This window comes from Hyla sarda, chromosome 2 (assembly GCF_029499605.1).
Source record: "Hyla sarda isolate aHylSar1 chromosome 2, aHylSar1.hap1, whole genome shotgun sequence".
Lineage (NCBI taxonomy): Eukaryota > Metazoa > Chordata > Amphibia > Anura > Hylidae > Hyla > Hyla sarda.
The window spans coordinates 187,182,428-187,209,345 of record NC_079190.1 but is presented as its reverse complement, the minus strand read 5'-3'; the positions used below and the strand labels follow the sequence as shown (position 1 = coordinate 187,209,345).

The following is a 26,918-nucleotide window of genomic DNA, read 5'->3' as shown; positions in this document are numbered from 1 at the left end:
AAATTGACTGTCACTTACTTTCTTTAATTTGGTATGTGTCATGGGTTCGATAAGAAGTAAATGTAGAAGCCCCGCCAATCATGGCACAACATAAGCACCTAGATTTACCACAACTCCTAGTTCCGTTATTAGTACCTACATTAATATCCTGCGTCACTATAGGTGTTTTAATCTACTCGGAGCGAGGAGATTACTCAAATTCTGAGATCTCGTGAGTCATGGTTCGGTTGTGAGAATATCCCTGAGGACGGTATCGTTTCTTAATAAAAAAACAATTTTTATTTTTTTTTATTCTAATTTCAGGGGCTGTCCCAATATAATATGTTATAAAATTATGTTTGAAATCCCCCTGATTGGTATTGCTGCTTGGTATCTTTTTTTTTTTATAAGTAGTTAATTCCACCTGCATTTTGTCTTTTACTTTATTGTATGCATCTGATAAAATGTATTGAGGATAACCCTTTGCAAGGAACCGATCCTGTCAGAATTTGGACTGTGCAAAATAATCTGGATCTCTTGAAAACTTTTTCCTAATGCATAAATATTGTCCATAAGGGACATTTTTTAACCACCTAGGGTAACTGTTATACTCTAAAAAACTATTGACATCCACAGCCTTGAAAAACGTGTGAGTGCAAATCCCAAGATGACTTTTAAAAATATCAAGATCTAAAAATTCCACTGACTGCTTGGAAAAGTGCATAGTGAAGGATAAACCCATTTATTATTATTGAGTTTATCAAATCTAGCTTCATCAAACGTGCCCAACCATATCTTTAAACCTTCTAAAAAAAAAAGAAAAGAAAATGTGATGTGAATTCAAGGAGCTATGCCATGAACTGGGACTCGAACCGCCCCATACAAATTTGCATAACTTGGGGCGAATCGTGTCCCCATGGCACAGCCCCTGGTCTGCCATCAAATGAAAAAATATTGCGTTGTAAATTAAAACAAATAGAATCTAAGAATCTAAAAGAAAAGTGGTTTGATGTGAATTCACGGTAGTGTCCTGTGCAAATACTTCACTAATCGCGCTAATCCCGAGTTCTGTTTCAATGTTGGAGTAAAGGGAGCACACATCCAAACTGGAAAAATCACAATTGGGGGGGGAGGGGGGGCATATTAATATTACATATTTCAGAAATTAACTGAGTTGAGTCTCTCAAAAAGAAGGCAACCCAAAACAGAATAAAATAAATCAACATAATGAGATAAATGGCATGTTATAGAATCAATCCCAGATATAATTGGGTGACCTGGGGGGTTAACAGAACATTTATGTAATTTAGGGAGATAATAAAAAATAGGCAGTGAAAAATATTTAGTGTGAAGGAATGTGTGCTCCCTCTTATCCAACAAAGATAAATCATGAGCTCCTTTTAGCAATCTAAAACCTCATAATACGAGGTATCTGATAATATATGTCTTGCTTCTGCAATATACATATCTCTATCAAAAATAGCTATACCCACCGGGAGGGGGGGGGGGGGGGGGGGCGTATAACTATAGTCTCATTGGTTTGTAAAGATTTAGTACCCTTGCGCTCTTGTATTGATAAGTTATCTCTCCCTTTTGAATGTATTACATGTTGTCTCATTGGAGACAACTGAATAAAGACAACTGAATAAAAACTCTCTATGAAGTTGGCTTTTATATGACAATTTTTTTTAACTTACATTTGCTTACGTATGACCTATTTATCAAATAGTTACATGACCTTGATAAATAAATCACACGTAAGCAAAAACCGGGAAACCCGCTTAGAAAAGCATTTTTTAAAGCAGAAAAGTTTTCCCTTATGTTAATAGCTGACGTTCTTTATCTACCCTTTATTACCAGTGGCATTGCTAGAGAGTGAATGCCCACACAGCTAAATGGTTGCGGGAGTCCGTACAGAGGGACAGACTCAAAAACCAACTTGTGAGCGGCGCTTCTCCGGAATTAAACAGACGATTTTGGCAGAGATGCTGTGTAAACTTTTTATTTCTCAATGCACAGTGGTAACAAAAGCAATATAAATTACACAGGTGCAGGACAATGCGTTTCAAGAGGGGAATCCTCTCTTCGTCAGGTTCATTTATTTAGTGTAATTTGCAAGTATTTATACAGTTTGGGGGCTTCAAACTTTTCAAATTTTGGCGGGTAGCTGAGGTCACTGGGGGCTGGGTTGTGACTTTTGTCCCCGTGACCTCAGCTCTAAATGCTGAGGGCTACAGCAGAGTATATCTATAACATTAAGATATTTTCCCCATTGAAACTAATAGACCTAATTAGGTCTATGGCAGAGCTGGCTGGCATCACATTGAAGTTGAGCAGCTTTAGGTCTGGCTAAGTCTTGGATGGGAGACCAGAGAAACACAGTGTTTGAATGGGGTTAACTAGATAATGGTTGAGATGGAAATAATTAATGTACTTTGTGGTTGCCTTAGAACGTTCAGTTAATTGTGATTGACAGATGTGGGAAGTTATTCATAGACTTGTAATTAACTAACAGTAATACGGGCAGGTTTGGAAGTGATGGAGTTGTAATGATTGCATTTGACCAGTAGGGGCCGTTGATGAAATGGTGTGTTTAAATGGGTTTGTGTTATATAGTGATGGGTATGGGAGGTGGAATGTGTATTGATGTTTTTGTTCTTGGGACAGGAATTTTAGGACTACTACTCCCATCATGGACAGACTATGCCCATGATGGGAGTTTTAGTCCATGGGCTTAGGTGCAGATCGCAGCAGGTCATTATCCAGAGACCAGCTGTGATCTGCATTTATTAAGTTAACAAGCCGGCGGTACATGCGGCTCCACTGCGCTGCCCGCCGGCTCCTGTATACGGTGTCATAATTCATAATCCCTGCCGCTGGGAGAGGGGAGCTCTGATTGGTGAAAAGCTTTTCAACAATCAGAGCTCCCATGTTCCGGTGGCGGGGATTATGAATTATGACACCATTTACAGTATTCCCAGCTGGGAGCACAGTGGAGCCGCATGTGCCGCTGGCTTTTACAGTTTATAAATGCTAGCCCATGGACTATAACTCCCATCATGGACGGAATCTCTCCATTATGGGAGTAGTAGTCCTAAACCGTGTGTTGGTCCCCCATGTCCCTCACTGCGCTATCTGTATACTATCAGCAGCGCATCTGCTGGCCGGGAAGCGGGCATTGCGCTGCCTTACCCGGCCAGCAGCATGATACGCTTCTGAAATATACTTTACAGATAGCGCTGCAAGGGACATATGTATGCGCTCGCTGGGGGGGTGGGGGGGTATGGAACACACATATAAGCACTGTTGGGGGTAATATATATAGGTAGCGCATCAGGGAGTGTATACACTTTATGTGAGCCCGGCTGCACCTGGAATACATATGTGGCTTTTAAATGGAGATGCGCCTATAGATGGGGAGACTGTGTAGAGGTGGGCACTGAAAAATTCAGAGTCTAACATGTTTGTCCTGCAGATGCCGAAGAGATGAAGTTTTGGCTGGAAGAAGCCGTCATGTTGGTCTGATTCGAATGGAGAAGAAAAGAAAAGAGGACGCCGTTGATCAGAAAAGACACCATCTGTGAGTCCCTAGATGTAATTTTATGTCTACGTTCACATGTGCGTATTTTCGCTGCAGATTTGCTTTAGTAGATTTTGCTGCCCACTAACTTTAAGCGGTAGCTAAATATGCTATGGCAAATCTCCAGCAGAAAATACGCAGGTGTAAACGTACCCTTAATACATTATGGAGTCAAACTCCAAGGTTTCGGTGTTCAAATCAGGGCTGAAGATTGCACCATATAACATAAAGTGCTTTGTTTCATGGTGCAATAAATCTTCAGCCCTGATTTGAACACCAAACTCTTGAATTTGTGCTGTTACTTTCTTTGTCTTTCTGTACTGTGTACAGCTGGTTTCTACCTCTACATAGTTCTGTATATAATCACTTATATGGTATACAGATCCTGTGTACAGCTGGTATCTACCTCTATATGGTCCTGTATATAATCATATATGGTATACAGAGCCCGTGTACAGCTGGTCTATACCTCCATACGGTTCTGTATATAATCACTTATATGGTATACATATCCTGTGTACAGCTGTTATCTACCTCTGTATGGTGAATGTATTTGGGAATATGGTCTTTTGTATAGTTTATTTTATTCAGTAACAAATGTAGTGTTATTAGTCAGTGGTAATGGTGGTGGTGGTCATTGTATGGTGGTATTATATGTTCCTACTGGTAACACACAAAACTAGCAGTGTGCACCTGTGCATGTGTTTCATTTGTTCGGAGATGCTGAGAATTTAAGTTTTTTGTAATGGTATTATTTGTAATATTGGTATTAGTTTTGGTTAGATATGGTCACTAATAGCATGGCAGTAATATGTATGGTGATAATATGTCTCCTTGTATACTGGTTTACTGTGTTCAATTGGGTGTGAATGAGGGTGCGGTTAGGGGCATGACTAGGGTGTGTTTAGGGGTGTGTCTTGGGCTATGGGCTCTAGCCCCTGGTCTTTTGCAGACCTAGCAATGCCCCTGGCACTTGGAAACATCCAGCCACCCACCCCAGCATCTCACTGAGTCTGTCCAGATTAGTTGGCTCTTTGCTGCTTCACCTTCCCATCTTAAATCATACAAGTGGAGTGCATCTAGATCATCCTGCAGCCTAGCCCCAAAATATCAGAGAAGAAATGTTCACAAGCAGACAAATCCAGTGTTGGCATGTGTAAACATATCCTATGAAAAATACCAGTAATTTACTTTACTGGTTCAAGTTCAATACCGGCACTGGATTTTAGCCAGTATAAATGAAATACTTGCTGGGGCAGTGGTCTTCTAACCCGATGGGACTGTCTCATGCTGCTGCAGACAAGCTCACTATGAATGACTGCAAGCTATTCTAGATCCTATAACTGGCATGCACCACCCTCGGCATGCACCACCCTAATCAAAAGGCTTGACCTTCATCTCACCTGGGCTGTCAACTTTGTGGGCCATGAGATCCTCCAGAAAACTATGTGCGTAATGGCATGAAAACAGCACACCAACATACATATACACTCACTGGCCACTTTATTATGTACACCTGTTCAATTGCTTGTTCATACCACCCAATCACATGGCAGCAACTCAATGCAATTAGGCAAGACAATTTTCTGAAGTTTAAACCAAGCTTTAGAATTGGAACAAAGGGGATTTACATGACTTTAAATATGGAAAGGTTGTTGATACCAGATGATGATAGTGGAATTTTCAGACATACAACCATCTCTAGGGTTTATAGGGAATAGTCAGTAAAAGAGAAAATATCCAGTGAGAGAGTTGTGTGGATGAAAATGCTTTGTTGAGGTCAGAGGAAAATGGGCAGACTGGTTCTAGATGACAGAAAGGCAACAGTAACTCAAATACGTTAAAACCAAGATATGGAGAATACCATGTTTGGTTACAAGTGTTGAACCTTGAGGTAAATGGGCTACACCAGCAGATGACCCCACCAGGTGCCACTCCTGTCAGCTAAGAACAGGAAACTGAAGATACAATGTGCACAGGCGCACCAAAATTGGACAATGGAAGATTAGAAGAACTTTGCCTGGTCTGATAAGTAATGATTCGAGCTGCATTGTTCAGATGGCAGGGTCAGAATTTGTCATAGACAACTTGAAGGCATGGATCCATCTTGCCTTGTATTAACAGTTCAGGCTGCTGGTGGTGGTCTAATGTGTGGTGGACATTTTCTTGGCACACTTTGGGCCACTTAGTACCTGAGTATTGTTGCTGATCATCCCTTTATGACAACAGTGTTTGAATCTTCTGATGGCTGCTTCCAGCAGGATAATGCACAATGTCACAAAGCTCACATCATCCCAAACTAGTTTTTAGAACATGACAATGACTTCACTGTACTCCATTGGCCTCAACAGTCACCAGATCCAATACAGTACCTTTGGGATGTGGTGGAACGGAAGAATTATATTATGGCTATACAGCCAACAAATCTTCAGCAATGCAGAATTAAGTCAAAAGGGGTCCAGTCTGCCACTACCAGTGAGTGTATATGCAGGTATACTTCAGGCCCCAGACACACAGGGACAACACTAAAGCAATAGGGTACCCTGCAAGCTCATCTGCGGAATGTGGAGGCCAAGTCAACATCTTGAACTTTTTGCCAGGCTCCATTCCAGAACAGTTTTTGCAGTGTGGCTGGGGACATTATCCTATTGAATAGAGGACAATGCCTTTAGGGAATACCACTTCCATGAAGGAGGGAACTTGGTTTGCAACAATGTTAAGGTAGGTGGTTTGAGTCAAAGTAGCATTAACATGAATGCCAGGACTCAAGGATTTCTTAGCAGAACATTGTCCAGTGCATCACACTGCCTCAGCCAGCCTTCTTCTCCTAGGGTTTCCAGGGACAATTTCTAACCCAGATATACAATGCACAGACCTCTGGCTGTCCACATGTTGTAACATATGTGATTCATCACACTAGGCCACCTTCTTCCATTCTTTGACAGTCTAGTTTTGATGCATATCTGCCCATTGCCTTTTTTTGGCTGTAGACAGGGGTCAGCATGTAAATAAATTCACCAAACCCCAGTCACCAAAGAAATGGATGATGGGGTAAAAAACCCTCAAAAGAATTCCCCCTCACTTAAATTTATATTGTATTGTAAAACTTCACTTTTATTAACTTGTTTCAAAGGGTCCGAAATAAAAGTGCATTAAACTTTGCAGTACAATCCCACTGTATTATAGTTCTCTGGTGACCGGGGTTTGGTGAATTTATTGTATTTACCCCTTCCCCACCGAGGGGGGCTTTGGTTGATTGAGTGGTCAGCATGGGCACCTGTCTGTGGCTGCATAGCTCGATGCACAGCAGGCTGCAATTTACTGTATATTCTGACAACTTTTTATCATGTCAATTTTACAGCACTCACAGTAGTTGTCACGATGCCGGCTGGCAGGTGGTGGATCCTCTGTGCCAGAGAGGGATTGGCGTGGACCGTGCTAGAGGATCGGTTCTAAGTCACTACTGGTTTTCACCAGAGCCCGCCGCAAAGCGGGATGGTCTTGCTGCGGCGGTAGTGACCAGGTCGTATCCCCTAGCAACGGCTCAACCTCTCTGGCTGCTGAAGATAGGCGCGGTACAAGGGAGTAGACAGAAGCAAGGTCGGACGTAGCAGAAGGTCGGGGCAGGCAGCAAGGATCGTAGTCAGGGGCAACGGCAGAAGGTCTGGAATCACAGGCAAGGAACACACAAGGAACGCTTTCACTGGCACTAGGGCAACAAGATCCGGCGAGGGAGTGAAGGGGAAGTGAGGTGATATAGGGAAGTGCACAGGTGTAAACACTAATTGGAACCACTGCACCAATCAGCGGTGCAGTGGCCCTTTAAATCGCAAAGACCCGGCGCGCGCGCGCCCTAGGGAGCGGGGCCGCGCGCGCCGGGACAGAACTGACGGGGAGCGAGTCAGGTACGGGAGCCGGGGTGCGCATCGCGAGCGGGCGCTACCCGCATCGCGAATCGCATCCCGGCCGGAGGTGGTAACGCAGCGCCCCGGGTCCGTGGAACCGACCGGGGCGCTGCAGTGAGGGAAGTGTAGCGAGCGCTCCGGGGAGGAGCGGGGACCCGGAGCGCTCGGCGTAACAGTACCCCCCCCCTTGGGTCTCCCCCTCTTCTTGGTGCCTGAGAACCTGAGGATCAGACTTTTGTCCAGGATATTGTCCTCAGGTTCCCAGGACCTCTCTTCTGGACCACAACCCTCCCAATCCACTAAAAAAAAAGTTCTTCCCCTGACCTTTTTGGAGGCCAAGATCTCTTTGACAGAGAAGATGTCCGAGGAGCCGGAAACAGGAGTGGGAGGAACAGATTTAGGAGAAAAACGGTTGAGGATGAGAGGTTTAAGAAGAGAGACGTGAAAGGCATTAGGGATACGAAGAGAAGGAGGAAGAAGAAGTTTGTAAGAGACAGGATTAATTTGACACAAAACTTTAAAAGGACCAAGATAGCGTGGTCCCAACTTATAGCTCGGGACACGGAAACGGACATATTTAGCGGAGAGCCATACCTTGTCTCCAGGGGAAAAAATGGGAGGAGCTCTTCTTTTCTTATCTGCGAATCTCTTCATGCGAGAAGAAGCCTGTAAGAGAGAATTTTGGGTCTCTTTCCATATGGTGGAAAGATCACGAGAAATTTCATCCACAGCGGGCAGACCAGAGGGCAAGGGGGTAGGGAGGGGGGGAAGAGGGTGACGGCCGTACACCACGAAAAACGGAGATTTGGAGGAAGATTCAGAGATTCTGAAATTATACGAGAATTCGGCCCAAGGTAGAAGATCTGCCCAGTCATCCTGGCGGGAGGAAACAAAATGTCGTAAATAGTCACCCAAGATCTGGTTAATTCTCTCTACTTGTCCATTGGATTGAGGATGGTATGCAGAAGAAAAATTTAATTTAATCTTGAGTTGTTTACAGAGAGCCCTCCAGAATTTAGACACAAATTGGACGCCTCTATCCGAGACGATCTGTGTAGGCAACCCGTGAAGACGAAAAATGTGTACAAAAAATTGTTTAGCCAACTGAGGCGCTGAAGGAAGACCAGGAAGAGGGATGAAATGTGCCATTTTGGAGAATCGATCAACGACCACCCAAATAACAGTGTTGCCATGGGATGGGGGTAAGTCAGTAATAAAATCCATACCAATCAGAGACCAAGGTTGTTCGGGGACAGGAAGAGGATGAAGAAAACCAGCGGGCTTCTGGCGAGGAGTCTTATCCCGGGCACAGATAGTGCAGGCTCGCACAAAGTCCACCACATCAGTCTCAAGAGTCGGCCACCAATAGAAGCGAGAGATGAGTTGCACAGATTTCTTAATGCCCGCATGACCTGCGAGATGGGAGGAGTGACCCCATTTGAGGATCCCAAGGCGTTGGCGTGGAGAAACAAAGGTCTTTCCTGGAGGAGTTTGCCTGATGGAGGCTGGAGAAGTGGAAATCAGGCAGTCAGGAGGAATGATGTGTTGAGGAGAGAGTTCAATTTCAGAGGCATCTGAGGAACGAGAGAGAGCATCGGCCCTAATGTTCTTATCAGCAGGCCGAAAGTGAATTTCAAAATTAAATCGGGCAAAGAACAGAGACCACCTGGCCTGACGAGGATTCAGCCGTTGGGCAGACTGGAGGTAGGAGAGGTTCTTGTGATCGGTGTAAATAATAACTGGAAATCTTGATCCCTCCAGCAGATGCCTCCATTCCTCAAGTGCTAATTTAATGGCTAGAAGCTCTCGATCCCCGATGGAGTAGTTCCTCTCCGCCGGAGAGAAGGTCCTGGAAAAGAAACCACAAGTAACAGCATGCCCGGAAGAGTTTTTTTGTAGAAGGACAGCTCCAGCTCCCACTGAGGAGGCATCAACCTCCAATAGGAAGGGTTTAGATGGGTCAGGTCTGGAGAGCACGGGAGCCGAAGAAAAGGCAGACTTGAGTCGTTTAAAGGCGTCTTCCGCTTGAGGAGGCCAAGACTTGGGATCGGCATTTTTTTTTGTTAAAGCCACAATAGGAGCCACAATAGTAGAAAAATGTGGAATAAATTGCCTGTAATAATTGGCGAACCCCAAAAAACGTTGGATGGCACGGAGTCCGGAGGGGCGTGGCCAATCTAAGACGGCAGAGAGTTTATCTGGGTCCATTTGTAGTCCCTGGCCAGAGACCAAGTATCCTAGAAAAGGAAGAGATTGGCATTCAAACAGACATTTCTCTATTTTGGCATAGAGTTGATTATCACGAAGTCTCTGAAGAACCATACGGACATGCTGGCGGTGTTCTTCAAGATTGGCAGAAAAAATCAGGATATCGTCCAGATATACAACAACACAGGAGTATAGGAGATCACGAAAAATTTCATTAACAAAGTCTTGGAAGACGGCAGGGGCGTTGCATAGACCAAAGGGCATGACCAGATACTCAAAGTGTCCATCTCTGGTGTTAAATGCCGTTTTCCATTCATCCCCCTCTCTGATGCGGATGAGATTATAAGCACCTCTTAAGTCCAGTTTGGTAAAAATATGGGCACCTTGGAGACGATCAAAGAGTTCAGAGATAAGGGGTAGGGGGTAGCGGTTCTTAACCGTGATTTTATTAAGACCTCGGTAGTCAATGCAAGGACGTAGAGAGCCATCTTTTTTGGACACAAAGAAAAATCCGGCTCCGGCAGGAGAGGAGGATTTACGGATAAAGCCCTTTTTTAAATTTTCTTGGACGTATTCAGACATGGCAAGAGTCTCTGGGACGGACAGAGGATAGATTCTGCCCCGGGGTGGAGTAGTGCCCGGGAGGAGGTCAATGGGACAATCATAAGGCCTGTGAGGAGGTAGAGTCTCAGCTTGTTTTTTGCAAAAAACGTCCGCAAAGTCCATATAGACCTTAGGGAGACCGGTTACATGAGGAAGCACAGGGACACGGCAAGGTTTACTGGGAACCGGTTTTAAGCAGTCCTTGGAACAAGAGGGCCCCCAACTCTTGATCTCCCCAGTGGACCAATCCAGGATTGGGGAATGGAGTTGAAGCCAGGGAAGTCCAAGAAGGATTTCAGAAGTGCAATTGGGGAGGACCAACAGTTCAATCCTCTCGTGATGAGATCCGATGCACATTAGAAGGGGCTCCGTGCGGAAACGTATAGTACAGTCCAATCTTTCATTGTTTACACAATTGATGTAGAGGGGTCTGGCGAGACTGGTCACCGGGATGTTGAACCTGTTGACGAGAGAGGCCAGGATAAAATTTCCTGCAGATCCAGAGTCCAAGAAGGCCACAGCAGAGAAGGAGAAGGCAGAGGCAGACAACCGCACAGGCACAGTAAGACGTGGAGAAGCAGAGTAGACATCAAGGACTGTCTCACCTTTGTGCGGAGTCAGCGGACGTCTTTCCAGGCGGGGAGGACGGATAGGACAATCCTTCAGGAAGTGTTCGGTACTAGCACAGTACAGGCAGAGATTCTCCATGCGGCGTCGTGTCCTCTCTTGGGGTGTCAGGCGAGACCGGTCGACCTGCATAGCCTCCACGGCGGGAGGCACAGGAACAGGTTGCAGGGGACCAGAGGAGAGAGGAGCCGGGGAGAAGAAACGCCTCGTGCGAACAGAGTCCATATCCTGGCGGAGCTCCTGACGCCGTTCGGAAAAACGCATGTCAATGCGAGTGGCAAGATGGATGAGTTCATGTAGGTTAGCAGGGATTTCTCGTGCGGCCAGAACATCTTTAATGTTGCTGGATAGGCCTTTTTTAAAGGTCGCGCAGAGTGCCTCATTATTCCAGGATAATTCTGAAGCAAGGGTACGGAACTGTACGGCATACTCGCCAACGGAAGAATTACCCTGGACCAGGTTCAACAGGGCAGTCTCAGCAGAAGAGGCTCGGGCAGGTTCCTCAAAGACACTTCGAATTTCCGAGAAGAAGGAGTGTACAGAGGCAGTGACGGGGTCATTGCGGTCCCAGAGCGGTGTGGCCCAAGCCAGGGCTTTTCCAGACAGCAGGCTGACTACGAAAGCCACCTTAGACCTTTCAGTGGGGAACTGGTCCGACATCATCTCCAAGTGTAATGAACATTGGGAAAGAAAGCCACGGCAAAACTTAGAGTCCCCATCAAATTTATCCGGCAAGGATAGTCGTATTCCAGAAGCGGCCACTCGCTGCGGAGGAGGTACAGGAGCTGGCGGAGGAGATGATTGCTGGAGCTGTGGTAGTAACTGTTGTAGCATAACAGTCAGTTGAGACAGCTGTTGGCCTTGTTGCGCAATCTGTTGTGACTGCTGGGCGACCACCGTGGTGAGGTCAGCGACAACTGGCAGAGGAACTTCAGCGGGATCCATGGCCGGATCTACTGTCACGATGCCGGCTGGCAGGTGGTGGATCCTCTGTGCCAGAGAGGGATTGGCGTGGACCGTGCTAGAGGATCGGTTCTAAGTCACTACTGGTTTTCACCAGAGCCCGCCGCAAAGCGGGATGGTCTTGCTGCGGCGGTAGTGACCAGGTCGTATCCCCTAGCAACGGCTCAACCTCTCTGGCTGCTGAAGATAGGCGCGGTACAAGGGAGTAGACAGAAGCAAGGTCGGACGTAGCAGAAGGTCGGGGCAGGCAGCAAGGATCGTAGTCAGGGGCAACGGCAGAAGGTCTGGAATCACAGGCAAGGAACACACAAGGAACGCTTTCACTGGCACTAGGGCAACAAGATCCGGCGAGGGAGTGAAGGGGAAGTGAGGTGATATAGGGAAGTGCACAGGTGTAAACACTAATTGGAACCACTGCACCAATCAGCGGTGCAGTGGCCCTTTAAATCGCAAAGACCCGGCGCGCGCGCGCCCTAGGGAGCGGGGCCGCGCGCGCCGGGACAGAACTGACGGGGAGCGAGTCAGGTACGGGAGCCGGGGTGCGCATCGCGAGCGGGCGCTACCCGCATCGCGAATCGCATCCCGGCCGGAGGTGGTAACGCAGCGCCCCGGGTCCGTGGAACCGACCGGGGCGCTGCAGTGAGGGAAGTGTAGCGAGCGCTCCGGGGAGGAGCGGGGACCCGGAGCGCTCGGCGTAACAGTAGTCTTATTTGTGTATAACTTGTCCGTGCCTAGAGCTGTCCTCAATATTTACTTATTTGCTCTTCAGACTGATATGCAATTGAGATGAGTTGGAAGACCGAACAGTCTTATATAAATCTATATAAATTTTTAGCATGAGAAGCCTGATCCTATGTCACTACTGCAATTTATAAGACTACCGACTACACAAATAAGACTACTGTATCTTTTTATCACAGTAACGTTTGTATTATTTGTGTGGGGAAATTGAAAAGAAAACCCCAATTGTAAAACTTTTGGGGTTTTTAGTTTTTGTGATATATCTACTAAATGGTAACATTTACATATTTTCTTTATTCTGTGGGTCAATACGATTAAAAAAATAGTTTTTCTATTATTGTACTGCTATTATAAAAAAAACGTTTTTTTAAAACAAAATAAGTATGCTTAAACTGCCCTATTTTGACCACCTATAACCTTAAATTAATTTCTATCTTAAGGGCTTTATGAGAGTTAATTTTATGCGCCATGATCATTAGTTTTTATCAGTACCACTACCACATATATGTGACATTTTAATCACTTTTTATACATTTTTTGGGAATGTGACCAAAAAGCAGCAATTCTGTACTTTTTTATTTTACGGTTACGATGTTCACTGTACAGGGTTATTAAAGGAGTAGTCTCATGTCAGATAGGGGATGAGTTTTAGATTGTGTGGGATCCGACCGCTCGGGGCCCCCTGCGATCTCCTGTATGGAGCCCTGGCTCTCCCCAGGAGCGGAGCGTCATGACCCCAGCACAAAGTGAGTGCCTCCATGTCCCCTCCATATATCTCTATGGGAGAACCGAAGATAGCTGCATGGCTATCCCATAGAGATAAATGGAGATGGCATGGTGGCCCCCGACTCAGGCAGGGGTGGGGACGTGCCGCTCCAGGGGAGAGTCAGGGCCCCATACAGATCGCTTGGGGGGGGGGGGGGGGGTATGTTTTCCAGCATGAGATATCTCCTTTAACATTACATGTTGATAGTTTAGACATTTATGCATGTGCTGATACCAAATATGTTCATTTATTTATTTAATTATATATTTTTTTATTTAATTTTTAGTGAAAAGCGGATTTTAATTTTTATTGGGGAGGGGCTCATTTACGCCCCCCCCCCCTCTCCATACAGTTCTATGGCAGAGCCGGAGTGCTGCCTTCAGTGATCTCTCGCTCTGCCATAGAACTGCATGGAAGGGGCATGTCGGCCGCAGCTTCGTGCTATGGTCGAAAATGCTTGTTTCATGCAGGGAGTTGGGGCTCCCTTCAGGAGATCGCAGGGGCCCCAGGATAGGGAATAATTTGTACATCTCAGAGTTCTCCTTTAATGTATGTATGGTAAACACAGCATTGAGTTTGTTGTACTTCTTTTTGCATGATACATGGAAGACATCACTGTACCTGCTGTTTCCATTTTCAATTCTTTCTATATCCTCATCAATAGTTCTGATCGAAAGTCTGTGCAGCACTGGATAGGATGATTGTGTAGTCACTATGGCAGCCATTTTGAATCACAGTCACTTGGTCCTCCAGTATAGTAAATGGCTAGATAAAAAAAAAAAAAAAAAAACAACAACAATAGTATCATTACAATAGTTTTTCGAATATTAGGAAACTGAGATATGGGCTGCTGTATGTTGTGTATTCACACTGTAGAGCAGCTTGAGCTGTCCTTGGGCCTACTGAACTGTTACACATATTTGTGCAAAAGTTGTTTACTTTTTTATGCACTAAAGAAATGCATGGAAAAGTAGGTTTTCAATATTTTACACATTTGTTCTGACATATGCCAGATAGAAAGAATTTTGAAATTAATCTAAATAATATGGCTTTAAAATATTTATTAACAGGCATGAGCCTTTATAAAAGTGTGGAGCAGATCACTCCTAATCTATCAGTAGTTTTCCTGCAGAATTTCGCTTTGAAATTGTGAACATAGCCATATATTGACATAAGAAACATCAGTCTTAGTACATGTGGGGTTGTGTCTCTGGATGTCACAGTAGGGATTTCAGTTGAATCAATAAGTGAATTGGTCATTGGAAGTACCGGCATACTAAGGCCATATTCACACAATGTTTACAGATGTAAAAAAATTGGCCAATTTTTATTAAAAACTAGCTGAATACCCGGCATTGCCCGGTTTTTCCTTCCTAATCCTTGTTGGGGAGGAAAATAAACAAAGGAGGAAGCTTTTGACTTCATATCCCGTCCTCATATATTGTTGTCATATCCCGACCTCCTATCCCGTCATCATATCCCGACCTCCTATCCCGACCTCCTATCCCGTCCTCCTATCCCGTCCTCCTTTCCCGTCCTCCTTTCCCGTCCTCCTATTTTGACCTCCTTTCCCGTCCTCCTTTCCCGTCCTCCTATCCTGTCCTCCTATCCCGTCCTCCTATCCCGTCCTCCTATTCCGTCCTCCTTTCCCGTCCTCCTTTCCCGTCCTCCTTTTCCGTCCTCCTATCCGTCCTCCTATCCAGTCCATCTATCCCGACCTCCTATCCCGACCTCCTATCCCGACCTCCTATCCCGTCCTCCTATCCCGTCCTCCTATCCCGTCCTCCTATCTCGACCTCCTATCCCGTCCTCCTATCTCGACCTCCTATCCCGACCTCCTATCCCGACCTCCTATCCCGTCGTCCTATCCCGTCCTCCTATCCCGTCCTCCTATCCCGTCCTCCTATCTCGACCTCCTATCCCGTCCTCCTATCTCGACCTCCTATCCCGACCTCCTATCCCGTCGTCCTATCCCGTCCTCCTATCGCGTCCTCCTATCGCGTCCTCCTTTCCCGACCTCCTATCCCGGTCCTCCTATCCCGGTCCTCCTATCACGTCCTCCTATCCCGACCTCCTATGTCGAGGACCTCCAATGTGCTATTTTACCATGATTGTGCAAATAGCTGCAAAATAATAAAATTTTTGCTGTAACTTGGTAAAAATAGCAACACAACTACAGGAAAACATGGCAAAACACTATACTCAGACTGCGTATCATTCTTTGGTCCAGCTTTATCGATCTGTCTAATACAAAAAGCTGTCTGATTTGCCCACAGCAACAATCACAGCTCAGCTTTCATTTTACCAAAATAATCGGAGAAATGAAAACTGAGCTGTGATTGGTTGTTATTGGCAAAACCGAGACTTTTTGTATTAGACAGAAAGATAAATCCAAACCATTGTGACCTTGTTTATATGCCTCTTTGGTATAGTCCAAAAATAAAAAAACATTCATTTGGACACATGACAGTATAAATTATACGGCATAGATTGTCTCTTCTAAACTTTGTTTGTAAATCACATTTCAATAAATAAATAGTATTCTATAATATGACTGGGAAAGAATAGTATCCACATTGCACAACAGCAGAGATCTTTACAAATAAGCAAACTGAATGCATAAAGTACAGTCATGGCCGTAAATGTTGGCACCACTGAAATTTTTCTAGAAAATTAAGTATTTCTCACAGAAAAGGATTGCAGTAACACAAGTTTTGCTATACACATGTTTATTCCCTTTGTAAAAAAAGCAAATTGGACATAATGTCCCCAAACTCCAAAAATGGTGGAGTTTTCATCATTTTCTTGAAAAATTTTAGGGGTGCCAACATTTACGGCCATGACTGTATATTAGAAAATTGTGTGACTTTTCATTATGTACACAAGTCTGGCAAAACATTCCCAAATAAACCAGAGAAAGCCTTTATAGGAAATCTGGTTGTGGCGGTCTGCATTGTCTACATTGTATGATATTTCCTAGTAATCCCCTCTAGAGGCCTAATAAGACAGGCTACGAATCCTCGGACCACATGGGAAAAACATAGAAGGTGTACACCTATTAGCATGAACAGGGAATAGTTCTCTTTATTAAAAGAATCCAGTTATCAGATGTGTCTTTTAGGAGGTAGGTGCTTGTCATCAAATTTACCCCTTACGTGTTTTAAAAAGGAATTATAGATAAAATAATATGAATGTGAATATAAGCAAGTCATTTTTTTCATATAAAAAATTTATAACATGAAAGGCTCATGTCCCCTTCCAAAACACTGTAAAAGGCTGGTTTACATATAGTATTTTGGTGAATATTTAAGTCAGTATTTTAAGCCAATACCAGTGGGTCAAAAACACATAAAAAGGAGCCAATCTTTCCATTATACACTGCTCAAAAAAATAAAGGGAACACTAAGATAACACATCCTAGATCTGAATGAATGAACTAATCTTATAAAATACTTTCGTCTTTACATAGTTGAATGTGCTGACAACAAAATCACACAAAAAATATCAATTGCCAACTCCTGGACAGTCTGTGGTGGCGTTGGTGGATGGAGTGAGACATGATGTCCCAGATGTGCTCAATCGGATTCAGGTCTGGGGAATGGGCGGGCCAGTCCATATAATCAATGCCTTCCTCTTGAAGGAACTGCTGACACACTCCAGCCACATGATGTCTAGCATTGTCTTGCATTAGGAGGAACCCAGGGCCAAATACACCAGCATATGGTCTCACAAGGGGTCTGAGGATCTTATCTCGGTACCTAATGGCAGTCAGGCTACCTTTGGCAAGCACATGGAGGGCTGTGCGGCCCCCCAAAGAAATGCCACCCCACCCCATTACTGAACCTCCCTCAAACCGGTCATGCTGGAGGATGTTGCAGGCAGCAGAGCGGCGTCCCCAGACTCTGTCACGTCTGTCACATGTGCTCATTGTGAACCTGCTTTAATCTGTGAAGAGCACAGGGCGCCAGTGGTGAATTTGCCAATCTTTTTGTTCTCTGGCAAATGTCAAACGTCCTGCACAGTGCTGGGCTGTAAGCACAACTCCCACCTGTGTACGTCGGGCCCTCATACCACCCTCATGGAGTCTGTTTCTGACCATTTGAGGTGACACACACACACATTTGTGGCCTGCTGGAGGTCCTTTTGCTGGGCTCTGGCAGTGCTCCTCCTGCTCCTCCTTGCACAAAGGTGGAGTTTGCGGTCCTGCTGCTGAGTTGTTGCCCTCCTATGGCCTCCTCCACATCTCCTGATGTACTGGCCTGTCTCCTGGTAGCGCCTCCATGCTCTGGACACTACGCTGACAGACACAGCAAACCTTCTTGCCACAGCTCACATTGATGTGCCATCCTGGATGAGCTGCACTACCTGAGCCACTTGTGTGGGTTGTAGACTCCGTCTTGTGCTACCACTAGAGTGAAAGCACTGGCAGCATTCAAAAGTGACCAAAACATCAGCCAGGAAGCATAGGAACTGAGAAGTGGTCGGTGGTCACCACCTGCAGAACCACTCCTTTATTGGCGTGTCTTGCTAATTGCTTATAATTTCCACCTGTTGTCTTTTCCATTTGCAGACCAGCATGTGAAATTGATTGTCAATCAGTGTTGTTCCTGAGTGGACAGTGTGATTTCACAGAAGTGTGATTGACTTGAAGTTACATTGTGTTGTTTAAGTGTTCCCTTTATTTTTTTGAGCAGTGTAGCTTTTCCCCCGTGTCGGTTCAACTTCTGGTTTTGACCATTGACCAAAAATAATGCCAATGTACTGTGTGTGAATCCAGCATAAAGCAGATCTGTCATCAGACTATACATTCCAGCTGTCCTATTAGCCAAAATGGAAAAAAAATATTTATATACCCAGGATAAAGGAAAAAAGCAGCAACATTCACCAGTACTGCACATTTCAACTTTTTTTTTTTTTATAACATATTTTATTTGGTTTTCTGCATATAAATATAACAAAACCTTGTAACAAAAGCAATCAAGAACAGTGTGGGATCACAGGAGGCAACAGAAGATCATCAGTAGGAGCAACTAGTCCAGAAAATAGAGCAGACTCCATCAGAGGGAGCAACTCAAGTCCAATGAAGAAAGAAGTATAGGTGTTGAATCTTCTGGGAGGCAGCTGAAACAAAGCAAATTCTTCAAGAACAATACATTAAATCTACATAGAAGCAGAAAAGAAGTCCTATCTCCCACAATGTAGCCTAGGTAGGGGGGATTTGGAGCAGTCACTAAGGGGAAAGCTGCAGAGCACCTAACATGCCCCCAGCATATTCAGGCAGTACCACTCTGTAGAGCTAAAGGGGCGAACAATGTCTGCTACATCAACAGGGGTATATTGTGAAAGAATAAATATCTTCCATTTGTCAAAAAAACGTTGCCGTCTGTGTGTTTTTTTGGCGCTCCGTGTCAACTCTATTGATCCCACAATATAACATAAGTTCGGCGTTGTAGGTCATTTCCGGTAGTTAGCTGAGGCGCTTCCTGATACCACAGGTGTGTTAATAGTTTCCTTATTGAATACCCTATATATCCTTGCTCCTATTTAGTACATGCATACTCCTTGACAAAGCCGGTCACGGTGAAACGCGTTGGAGGTGATCGCAAGGACGTGGAACCTATCTTCTTTTTACATGTGGGGTCAAGTACTTACATTCTGACACCTTCACTTTTAGCACCTTATTTTTTGTTTTCTTGCACTGTTTTTTTCATTTATTGTATACACTTAGATTTCTGTGTTGCACATTGCACTTTATGCATATATTTTTAAAGTTAAACACACTTTTTATGCTTTAAACTGAGTGTCACATTGCACGTATTTTATAGCAACAGGTGCTTTTATGATCCATTGGTGATCAGTTGACCCCGACATTTACGCCTTTCCTTTTTACATCCTTTTCCCGTCCCTGCTATCTTTTGCATTTTTTAAGTTCATTTATTTACATATATATATAATTAATTTTTTTAAACAATTATACACAATATCAAATTGCGCTAATGATTACTATTTTTATGTATGTTATATAGCTATATATTATTATCAATCTTTTTTGCTTGTGTATGATACATATTTTTTTGTAAAATAAAACTATATTTATTAAACTTGATGGTTATTGATTTATCAGATTAATATATTTCTTATTTATTTTATTATATACATTTTTTATTCTTGGTGGGTTTACCCTATACGCTGTAGTGCCGTATTTATAGGTTTTTAATATAACATAAGTTGCGTTATAACCATTGTCAGGGTTGGGGTGGTAGTTGCAAACCAAGAGGTGAACAAACAGCAGAGAGCCACTAGCAGGACTCTATGTACTAATTGAGGAACCCTAGGTAGGGGTGCAACGATGTTGTCAGGTGGTCTAAATTGGTGGAAAAGCAGGGGTGCAAGGTAAAGTCAGGCCCCAATTATCCTTGGTAAAAGAAAGAATCAGGTGCCAGTATGTCACGGTGTAAGAGCAGGTCCATATCCCATGCCACAAATTAGTCAGGGGGGTAGAACAGGCAGGCAGTTATTCTGTCAGGGAAGTCGGGGGATGGTAGGATATTAAACCCATAAAGCACCTTGTGTGCCAGTTTGAAATACATTTCGTGCCAGCGTTCATTAATGATACAGCGGCTAATCATATTCCTACCCTGAAGTATACAGTCGGAAATGTCGTCATTCGGAATCAAGGAGGAAAAGGAGGAGAAAAGGTTGGCTGGGTCAGTCTTGACAAGAGCATTCCCGATGACCGGATAAATAGAAGAAATGGAAATTTTCTGCAGCTCGTTACCAATCAGAAGATCTAAGGCATGGTCAGAGGACTCTATATCCAGGTTTCTCAACCATTTAACAAGGAAAGAATATATTTGATTCAAGGGTAGTATATGGGATGACGGGAGTTCAGTCTTCTGAGTAGCGGATCTGGAGTGGTGTAGCTCCCTAGGGGAGCGGAATCTGCAACCAGAGTGTCGGGAAGAACGTTGTGAAGAGGCGTCCTGGAGATGATCCAGAGATGAGATTTGTAGACAGATATGTTGCCATCTGGATGAAAGACTTGCAAGACTGCTGGGTATTGGAGCTGGAAACGGTAGTTGGCTTTGAAGAGCGCTATACAGATGAAGCTGAAGGCTCTCCGGTGTTTGCCACTTCCACGGAATAATCTTCGAAAAGCAATAAGTGCATGTCATGAAGTACAAAAGTGCTTATACGCTTGGAGGACCTCCACTTTGTCTTTAAAGTCCAGGAAATGGAGGATAACTTGTCATGGACCATTCCACAATGCTGCTGGTAAGCCCTGAGAGGAGTCTGGGGGCGAGCCAATGCGCTGGGCCCTCTCCACTTGGCATGGGTGAGAGAGGTCTAGGGCTGTAGGAATGTCGCACTCACAGAAACGCTGAAGATCAGGAGGCGCCACAGATTCCTTAAACCCTACTATGCAGAGATTGTTGCACCAGGACCTGTTCTCTAGATCCTCTAGCTTGTCAGTTTGAGTAATTCAGCCTCAGTATGGCGTGAGCGTTTGAACACATTCGTGTCAGCGTCTTCCAGGGTAGATACCTGGTATTCAACTTCTGTCAGGGGAGTAGAATGAGAGGCCACATCTAATTGTAGGTTCTGTAGAGTTGCTTTCAGGACCTTCTCCACAATATGTTGTACTGTAGGTGTCATACGTTCTGCCACCTCCTCAGCTAATAGCTGATAATCCATATCTGTTCCCTGTTAGGAAGAATCATGGTCCCCCATAAATATGGCTGGCAGGCTAACATCCATTTCAGTCCCTGGTGGTATAGCGGCATGGCCAGTATCAGAGGGCTCCGGTGGGGGCTGAGTAGCGTGCGGAGGCTGACAGGCAGTAGGAGCAGGAGCTGCTGCCATTTTAGAACCGCTGCGACGCTTGTGAGGAGTCTGTCTGCGGCTGTGAAACAGGCTTGCTGCCGCGCTGAAGATACCGGTCCATCCCTGGAGGTGAGCAGAGGCACGGAGGAGCCGACTGTGGGGACGGTAAGCAGACAATACTAGCCAGGAGCCTGTCCTACATCAGCAGCGCCAGATCCAGAAGTTCTCAACCTTCTTTATTACAAGACTAGGTGAAGAGGCCAGAGGAAGAGGCCAGGATGCGCTGTAATGTAAAAGTCTTGAAATAAAAAAGGTTGAAGTATACAATATTGGTGAGTGCTGTTGTTTTTTCCTTTTATAATTGATTCATGCAATAGCCTGTTTTGACTGAGTATTACTTGAAAATATCTTGGAGCATGAAGAGTCCCAAACAATCCCAGCTGTACCAGGCTTCTTTATATTTTGTGTGTGTGTGTATATATATATATATATATATATATATATATATATATTTATCAAAATTTGGGTTATTTAGTTTAGAAAAAAGATGGCTTAGGGGCAACCTAATAACTATGTATAAATATATTAGGGGCAGTACAGAGATCTCTCCCATGACCTATTTATACCCAGGACTGTATCTATAACAAGGGGGCATCCTCTAAATCTAGAAGAACGAAGGTTTCTACACCAGCACAGACGGGGTTCTTTACTGTAAGAGCAGTGAGACTGTGGAACTCTCTGCCAGAGTGGTCATGTTGATCAGAAAAAATGGTTCGTAAGAGGCCTGGATGCATTTCTGGAGTGTTTTAAGATTACAGGTTATGGATTCTTGATTAACAGAATGTTGATTCAGGGATTTATTCTGATTGCTGTATTTTAAGTCAAGAAGAAATTTTTCCTCTTAAAATGTGGCAACTTGCATCAGCCTCATAATTTTTTTGCCTTTCTCTGCAGTAACATAGTTGGGACAAAATAGGGATATAGGTTGGACTTGAAGGACTTTGGTCTGTTTCTAACCTTATGAACTATGTAATAACACGAGGGGTGGGGAAGCACATTCCACAGAAAGGCTGCAGGACATCTCAAAAGGGAACCAATGTCTAGAATCTCTTGACAGACTAGCCTTATAAACATAGAAACATAGAATGTGTCGGCAGATAAGAACCATTTGACCCCTCTAGTCTGCCCAATAATCTGAATCCTATCAATAGTCCCTGGCCCTATCTTATATGAAGGATAGCCTTATGCCTATCCCTATCTTATATGAAGGATAGCCTTATGTCTATCTCTATCTTATATGAAGGATAGCCTTATGCCTATCTCTATCTTATATGAAGGATAGCCTTATGCCTATCTCTATCTTATATGAAGGATAGCCTTATGCCTATCCCTATCTTATATGAAGGATAGCCTTATGCCTATCTCTATCTTATATGAAGGATAGCCTTATGCTTATCTCTATCTTATATGAATGATAGCCTTATGCCTATCCCTATCTTATATGAAGGATAGCCTTATGCTTATCCCTATCTTATATGAAGGATAGCCTTATGCTTATCCCATGCATGTTTAAACTCCTTCACTGTATTTGCAGTGACCACTTCTGCAGGAAGGCTATTCCATGCATCCACTACTCTCTCAGTAAAGTAATACTTCCTGATATTACTTTTAAACCTTTGCCCCTGTAATTTAAAACTATGTCCTCTTGTGGTAGTTTTTCTTCTTTTAAATATCCTCTCCTCCTTTACCATGTTGATTCCCTTTACACTAGGAAACTAGTAAGATTTCTGGAGTAATTCATTATGTAACAGCAGTTCTTGTGATAATAAAGACCTTTGTCCTGGGTCAGTACATTAAAGGGATTATTCAGGATTTAAAAGACAGGGACACGGAAGTAACATCTAACCAGAGCTTCTCCTGTCTTTATTTTTCACAAAATAAAGCCTGCTTGTCCAGAGTCAGGTGACTCACTACCAGTCATCCAGCAGAACAATCAACAAATATGTCACACAGGTTATAATGTCCCCATTTTTTAGGCTGCAGCCTTCAGGTTTTAAGCTGCCTTTGGAGGGTCATGCTTCTCACAGCCTTACTTGAAAACAAGCTGTCTTCAGCACCTGTGCTGATCTAGGCTTGTCTGAAAGCCTGGATTGGCCCTGGAGGGGGTGAAAACCCCCACTACCAACTTGCTTTTCATCCAATAAAAATTAATTTTTTTCTGCATTTCCCCATATCTTACCCAGGTTTCCTTGGATGATATATGAGCTTCCATAAACCTGGTATACACATACGACAAGTACCTTGGGAAATGTAGCAATTCCCAAAGACCACCATCTTTCACTGTCCCAAATAAGCTAATACTGATGGTAGTAGAAGCGATCCTGATGCCTCATACTTCACTGCCCAAGTGTAGATATTACTGCTGTACCTTCTTATTTGACCCACTTTAAAGCATAGGTGCTGTTTTTTTTTTTTTTAGCTTTAGGTTGATTATGGTTTTAATTGCAGAATGTAGGATTTTACATAAATGGGGTATTCTAACCTCAAATAGTTATCGCCAACCCACAGGATATGGGATAACATGCTGACTGGTGGGTGTCCATCCACTGAACCCCTTCTCCCCCCCAGTTTCTCAAAATGAAAGAAGAATTCACCCTAAAATGAGTGGAGTATATTGTGCATGTGGTTAAAAAGAAAGCTAAATATGTATACTTTTGTAGGTCAGTCCAGGGTTAAAAACTGGAATCCACTGCAGAAAACCTTCTGTGCCTGTACTAAAGGCTAATGCACTAAATCCCTGTTTGTGGAATGGCCTTATGAAAGTAAACTGATCACAGGGTGTTCTGATGCTGTGACCCCAGACATACACCGTACTCTGTGAGGGTAACCATTACCAAAGGTTAAATGTGCCTGCAGCATCACCACTGGACCTAATCTCTCTAACTGATGGAGGGCCAAATGGGAATTTCCCCCTTAAGGGGTAATTACATTTATTCTAAGAAAATAGCCATTTAAAGCCAGGCTTGTGGTCCGACACGTAACATAGTTAACCTCACATGATTCAATAAGGCTTATCCTACATGTATCCAGGATTACCACACTGTCACTCCAGCTTCACCCTCAATGGGTTTTCCCTTAGGTTGTACAGTATGTACAGGGATGTAAATGGGTAATATTACGGTTTTGTGTAGTCTATAGAAAGGCATTGTAGTTGGTAGTAATCATTATTTACAGACACAATCTGTCCTCTTCTATTTCTCATGTAGTTACAGTATTTGAACTCTCTTAGGGTATATGCACACAGCGTAAAATTTTATGTGCACATTTTCCGTCCGTAAAATAATATGCCAACGTAATTTATGCGTATTTATGCAAATGCCCCCATGGAATAAAATGATATCTGGATATATTTTACAGCTGCTTGTTTTACTGGTTACTGTCACTCCAGACATGTATCGAAACACGTATCGAAACACGTGAGACATGATCCAAATAGGAGGCAGAAGTTCTGATTAACTGAGGACATATAATGTTATGAACCAGGATCAAGTCATTTCAACAAATCCGTTACCATAACGATAAAAGCATTTCGTATCTCAACCATTCACTTTTTCGTTGACAGCTTAGGGTTAAGGACCTTGGTCTTCCCCTTCCTTCCCAGAACACACACAATGGCCAACCTCCCCTCTTTGTGCTGATGTGATGAATAATAAGAGTAGCGGTGGAAATAGCACCGAGCAGCGTGTTGTCACGGAGAGGGTTTATTTACTGACTGCTGAGAATGGAAATGCCATTCTCAATGTATCTTCATGATTGGATAGTAATGGCAGAGCCATTGTTTAAAGTGCAGTTGTCTTGGCATGCAAAAAAAAATAATAAAAAGTCATTTCAATTGCAGAAATATAGGAAAAGCCATTTAGTGTAATCCACACATACATCCCTATGACAGGAATACAGAGGAGATGGCCAATTTACAGCGTGACCAAAAGCTGCTGTCGTCTAGGCAAGCCTTAAATGGTTCTAATAGCATACTTTCTTCTCATCTTTTACACTATCCGATACACCGCTATAGTCAGTGCCCAGACTTTACAGTGGGTATCTATAAAATAACCCCTATATCTATATCAGTGTTTCCCAACCAGGGTGCCTCCAGCTGTTTCAAAACTACAACTCCCAGCATGCCCAGACAGCCTTCGGCTGTCTGGGCATGCTGGGAGTTGTAGTTTTGCCACAGCTGGAGGCACCCTGGTTGGGAAACACTGATCTATACAGTACTTTATGTGTCTGCTATGGATATGTATAATGTGAGTTGAATACAAATGGAATCAGTTCCATCCAGTAACTTTCTTTGATCTCCCAATGTCACTATTCCCTTCTCTCTTTTTGATTTAGGGGACCTAAAAAATGAACCCCATGTTATTATGGGATTATATTCTGGCACAGTTCCCCTTTAACAGCAATGATCTTAAATCCCAATGATCTGGTGACAGAATGGAGACTCCTCTGATCCAGGGGCAATTACAGAGAAAGCCTAATCCCTCTGACCACAGGGAAGATCCACCATGCTTAAGTGCTCTGTTAATTGGGATTGCCATGGCAACTGACCCCTGTACTTAGGCTTTCCTGTAACTGTATCTGTGACCCCTGTATTGCCAGCACTCACCTTAGCTCCAGGTGATCAGTATATGGAGAAGTTTATTGGTGGAGATGCAGCAGGCAGCAGTTGTGTGAACTCTTTGGCATAGTGGCATATGTCCAGGGCTCTTCATGGATGATGGCTGGGCTCACCACCTACTATTCCCAGGTCACATCCTGCGACCATCTGCAGCTCTTCATGTCTGTGCTCTGGAGACTCCCAGCAGCCATCCCCTGGCTCCGTGTCTTGTGAGGATGAGCGCAGTAGCGCCCTCCACAGGCTTCCCGGGGACCAGCAGCGCTTGCAGGCAGGGGTTGGTTCAGCACTAGGTGTGTGGACAGCTCCGGCAGCTCTGGGACTGTCCCTGCCCTGAGCTCCGATCACACAGCTTGCTGCCCTCCCCTCTCCTCCTCCTCCTACTGCTGCACGCCTGGTCCTGACCACTCACCAGCCTCTCACAGGTGGCATCACCACCTCTCTAGTCATGTGTCCCCTAGTACATGGTTTCCCAACCAAGGAGCCTCCAGCTGTTGCAAAACTACAACTCCCACCATGCCCACACCACATGCTCACACCATGGGCATGCTGGGAGTTGTAGTTTTGCAACAGCTGGAGGCACCTTGGTTGGAAAACACTACCCTAGTACAGTGACCCCCCCCGACCTACGATAATTTCAACATACGATGGCCTCTCAGAGGCCATAGCATGTTGAAGGCTGCATCAACACACAGGGGGAGATGTATCAAAACCTGTGCAAAGGAAAAGTTGACCAGTTGCCCATAGCAACCAATCAGATCGCTTCTTTCATCTTGCAGAGGCCTTGTTAGACATGAAAGAAGCAATCTGATTGGTTGCTATGGGCAACTGAGCAACTTTTCCTCTGCACAGGTTTTGATAAATCTCCCCCACAATGCTTTTGTATGTCGGGGCCATCGCATAAACGGCTATCCGGCAGCGCAGACTACTTCTGCCGTTTAAAGGGGTTCTCCACTTCCCTGCCTTCCGGAGCTCCGCTTGCAGCGTCCGGAAGTACTCAGAACGCTGTGTGCGGGCTTCCGTGTTCAAGGCCGCCCCCTCGTAACGTCA

The 26,918-nt window shown here is 44.3% G+C and overlaps 1 protein-coding gene across 3 annotated transcripts in view; it reads right to left on the bottom strand.

Annotated features, from left to right (window-relative positions):
* CNGA3 (cyclic nucleotide gated channel subunit alpha 3) overlaps nt 1-26,386 on the bottom strand; it is a 59,185-nt gene extending 32,799 nt beyond the window's left edge. The window contains exons 1-2 of one of the 3 annotated variants that reach the window (XM_056555915.1): nt 25,860-26,386; nt 13,994-14,137 (exon numbers count right to left, since the gene is read on the bottom strand). In XM_056555915.1, the coding sequence (XP_056411890.1) occupies nt 13,994-14,097 (104 nt within the window). In that variant the 5' untranslated portion in view covers nt 14,098-14,137; nt 25,860-26,386. The remainder of the gene's footprint in view (nt 1-13,993; nt 14,138-25,859) is intronic. The other 2 variants (XM_056555916.1, XM_056555917.1) reach the window with 2 other exon arrangements.
* Between the last annotated feature and the right edge of the window lie 532 nt (nt 26,387-26,918).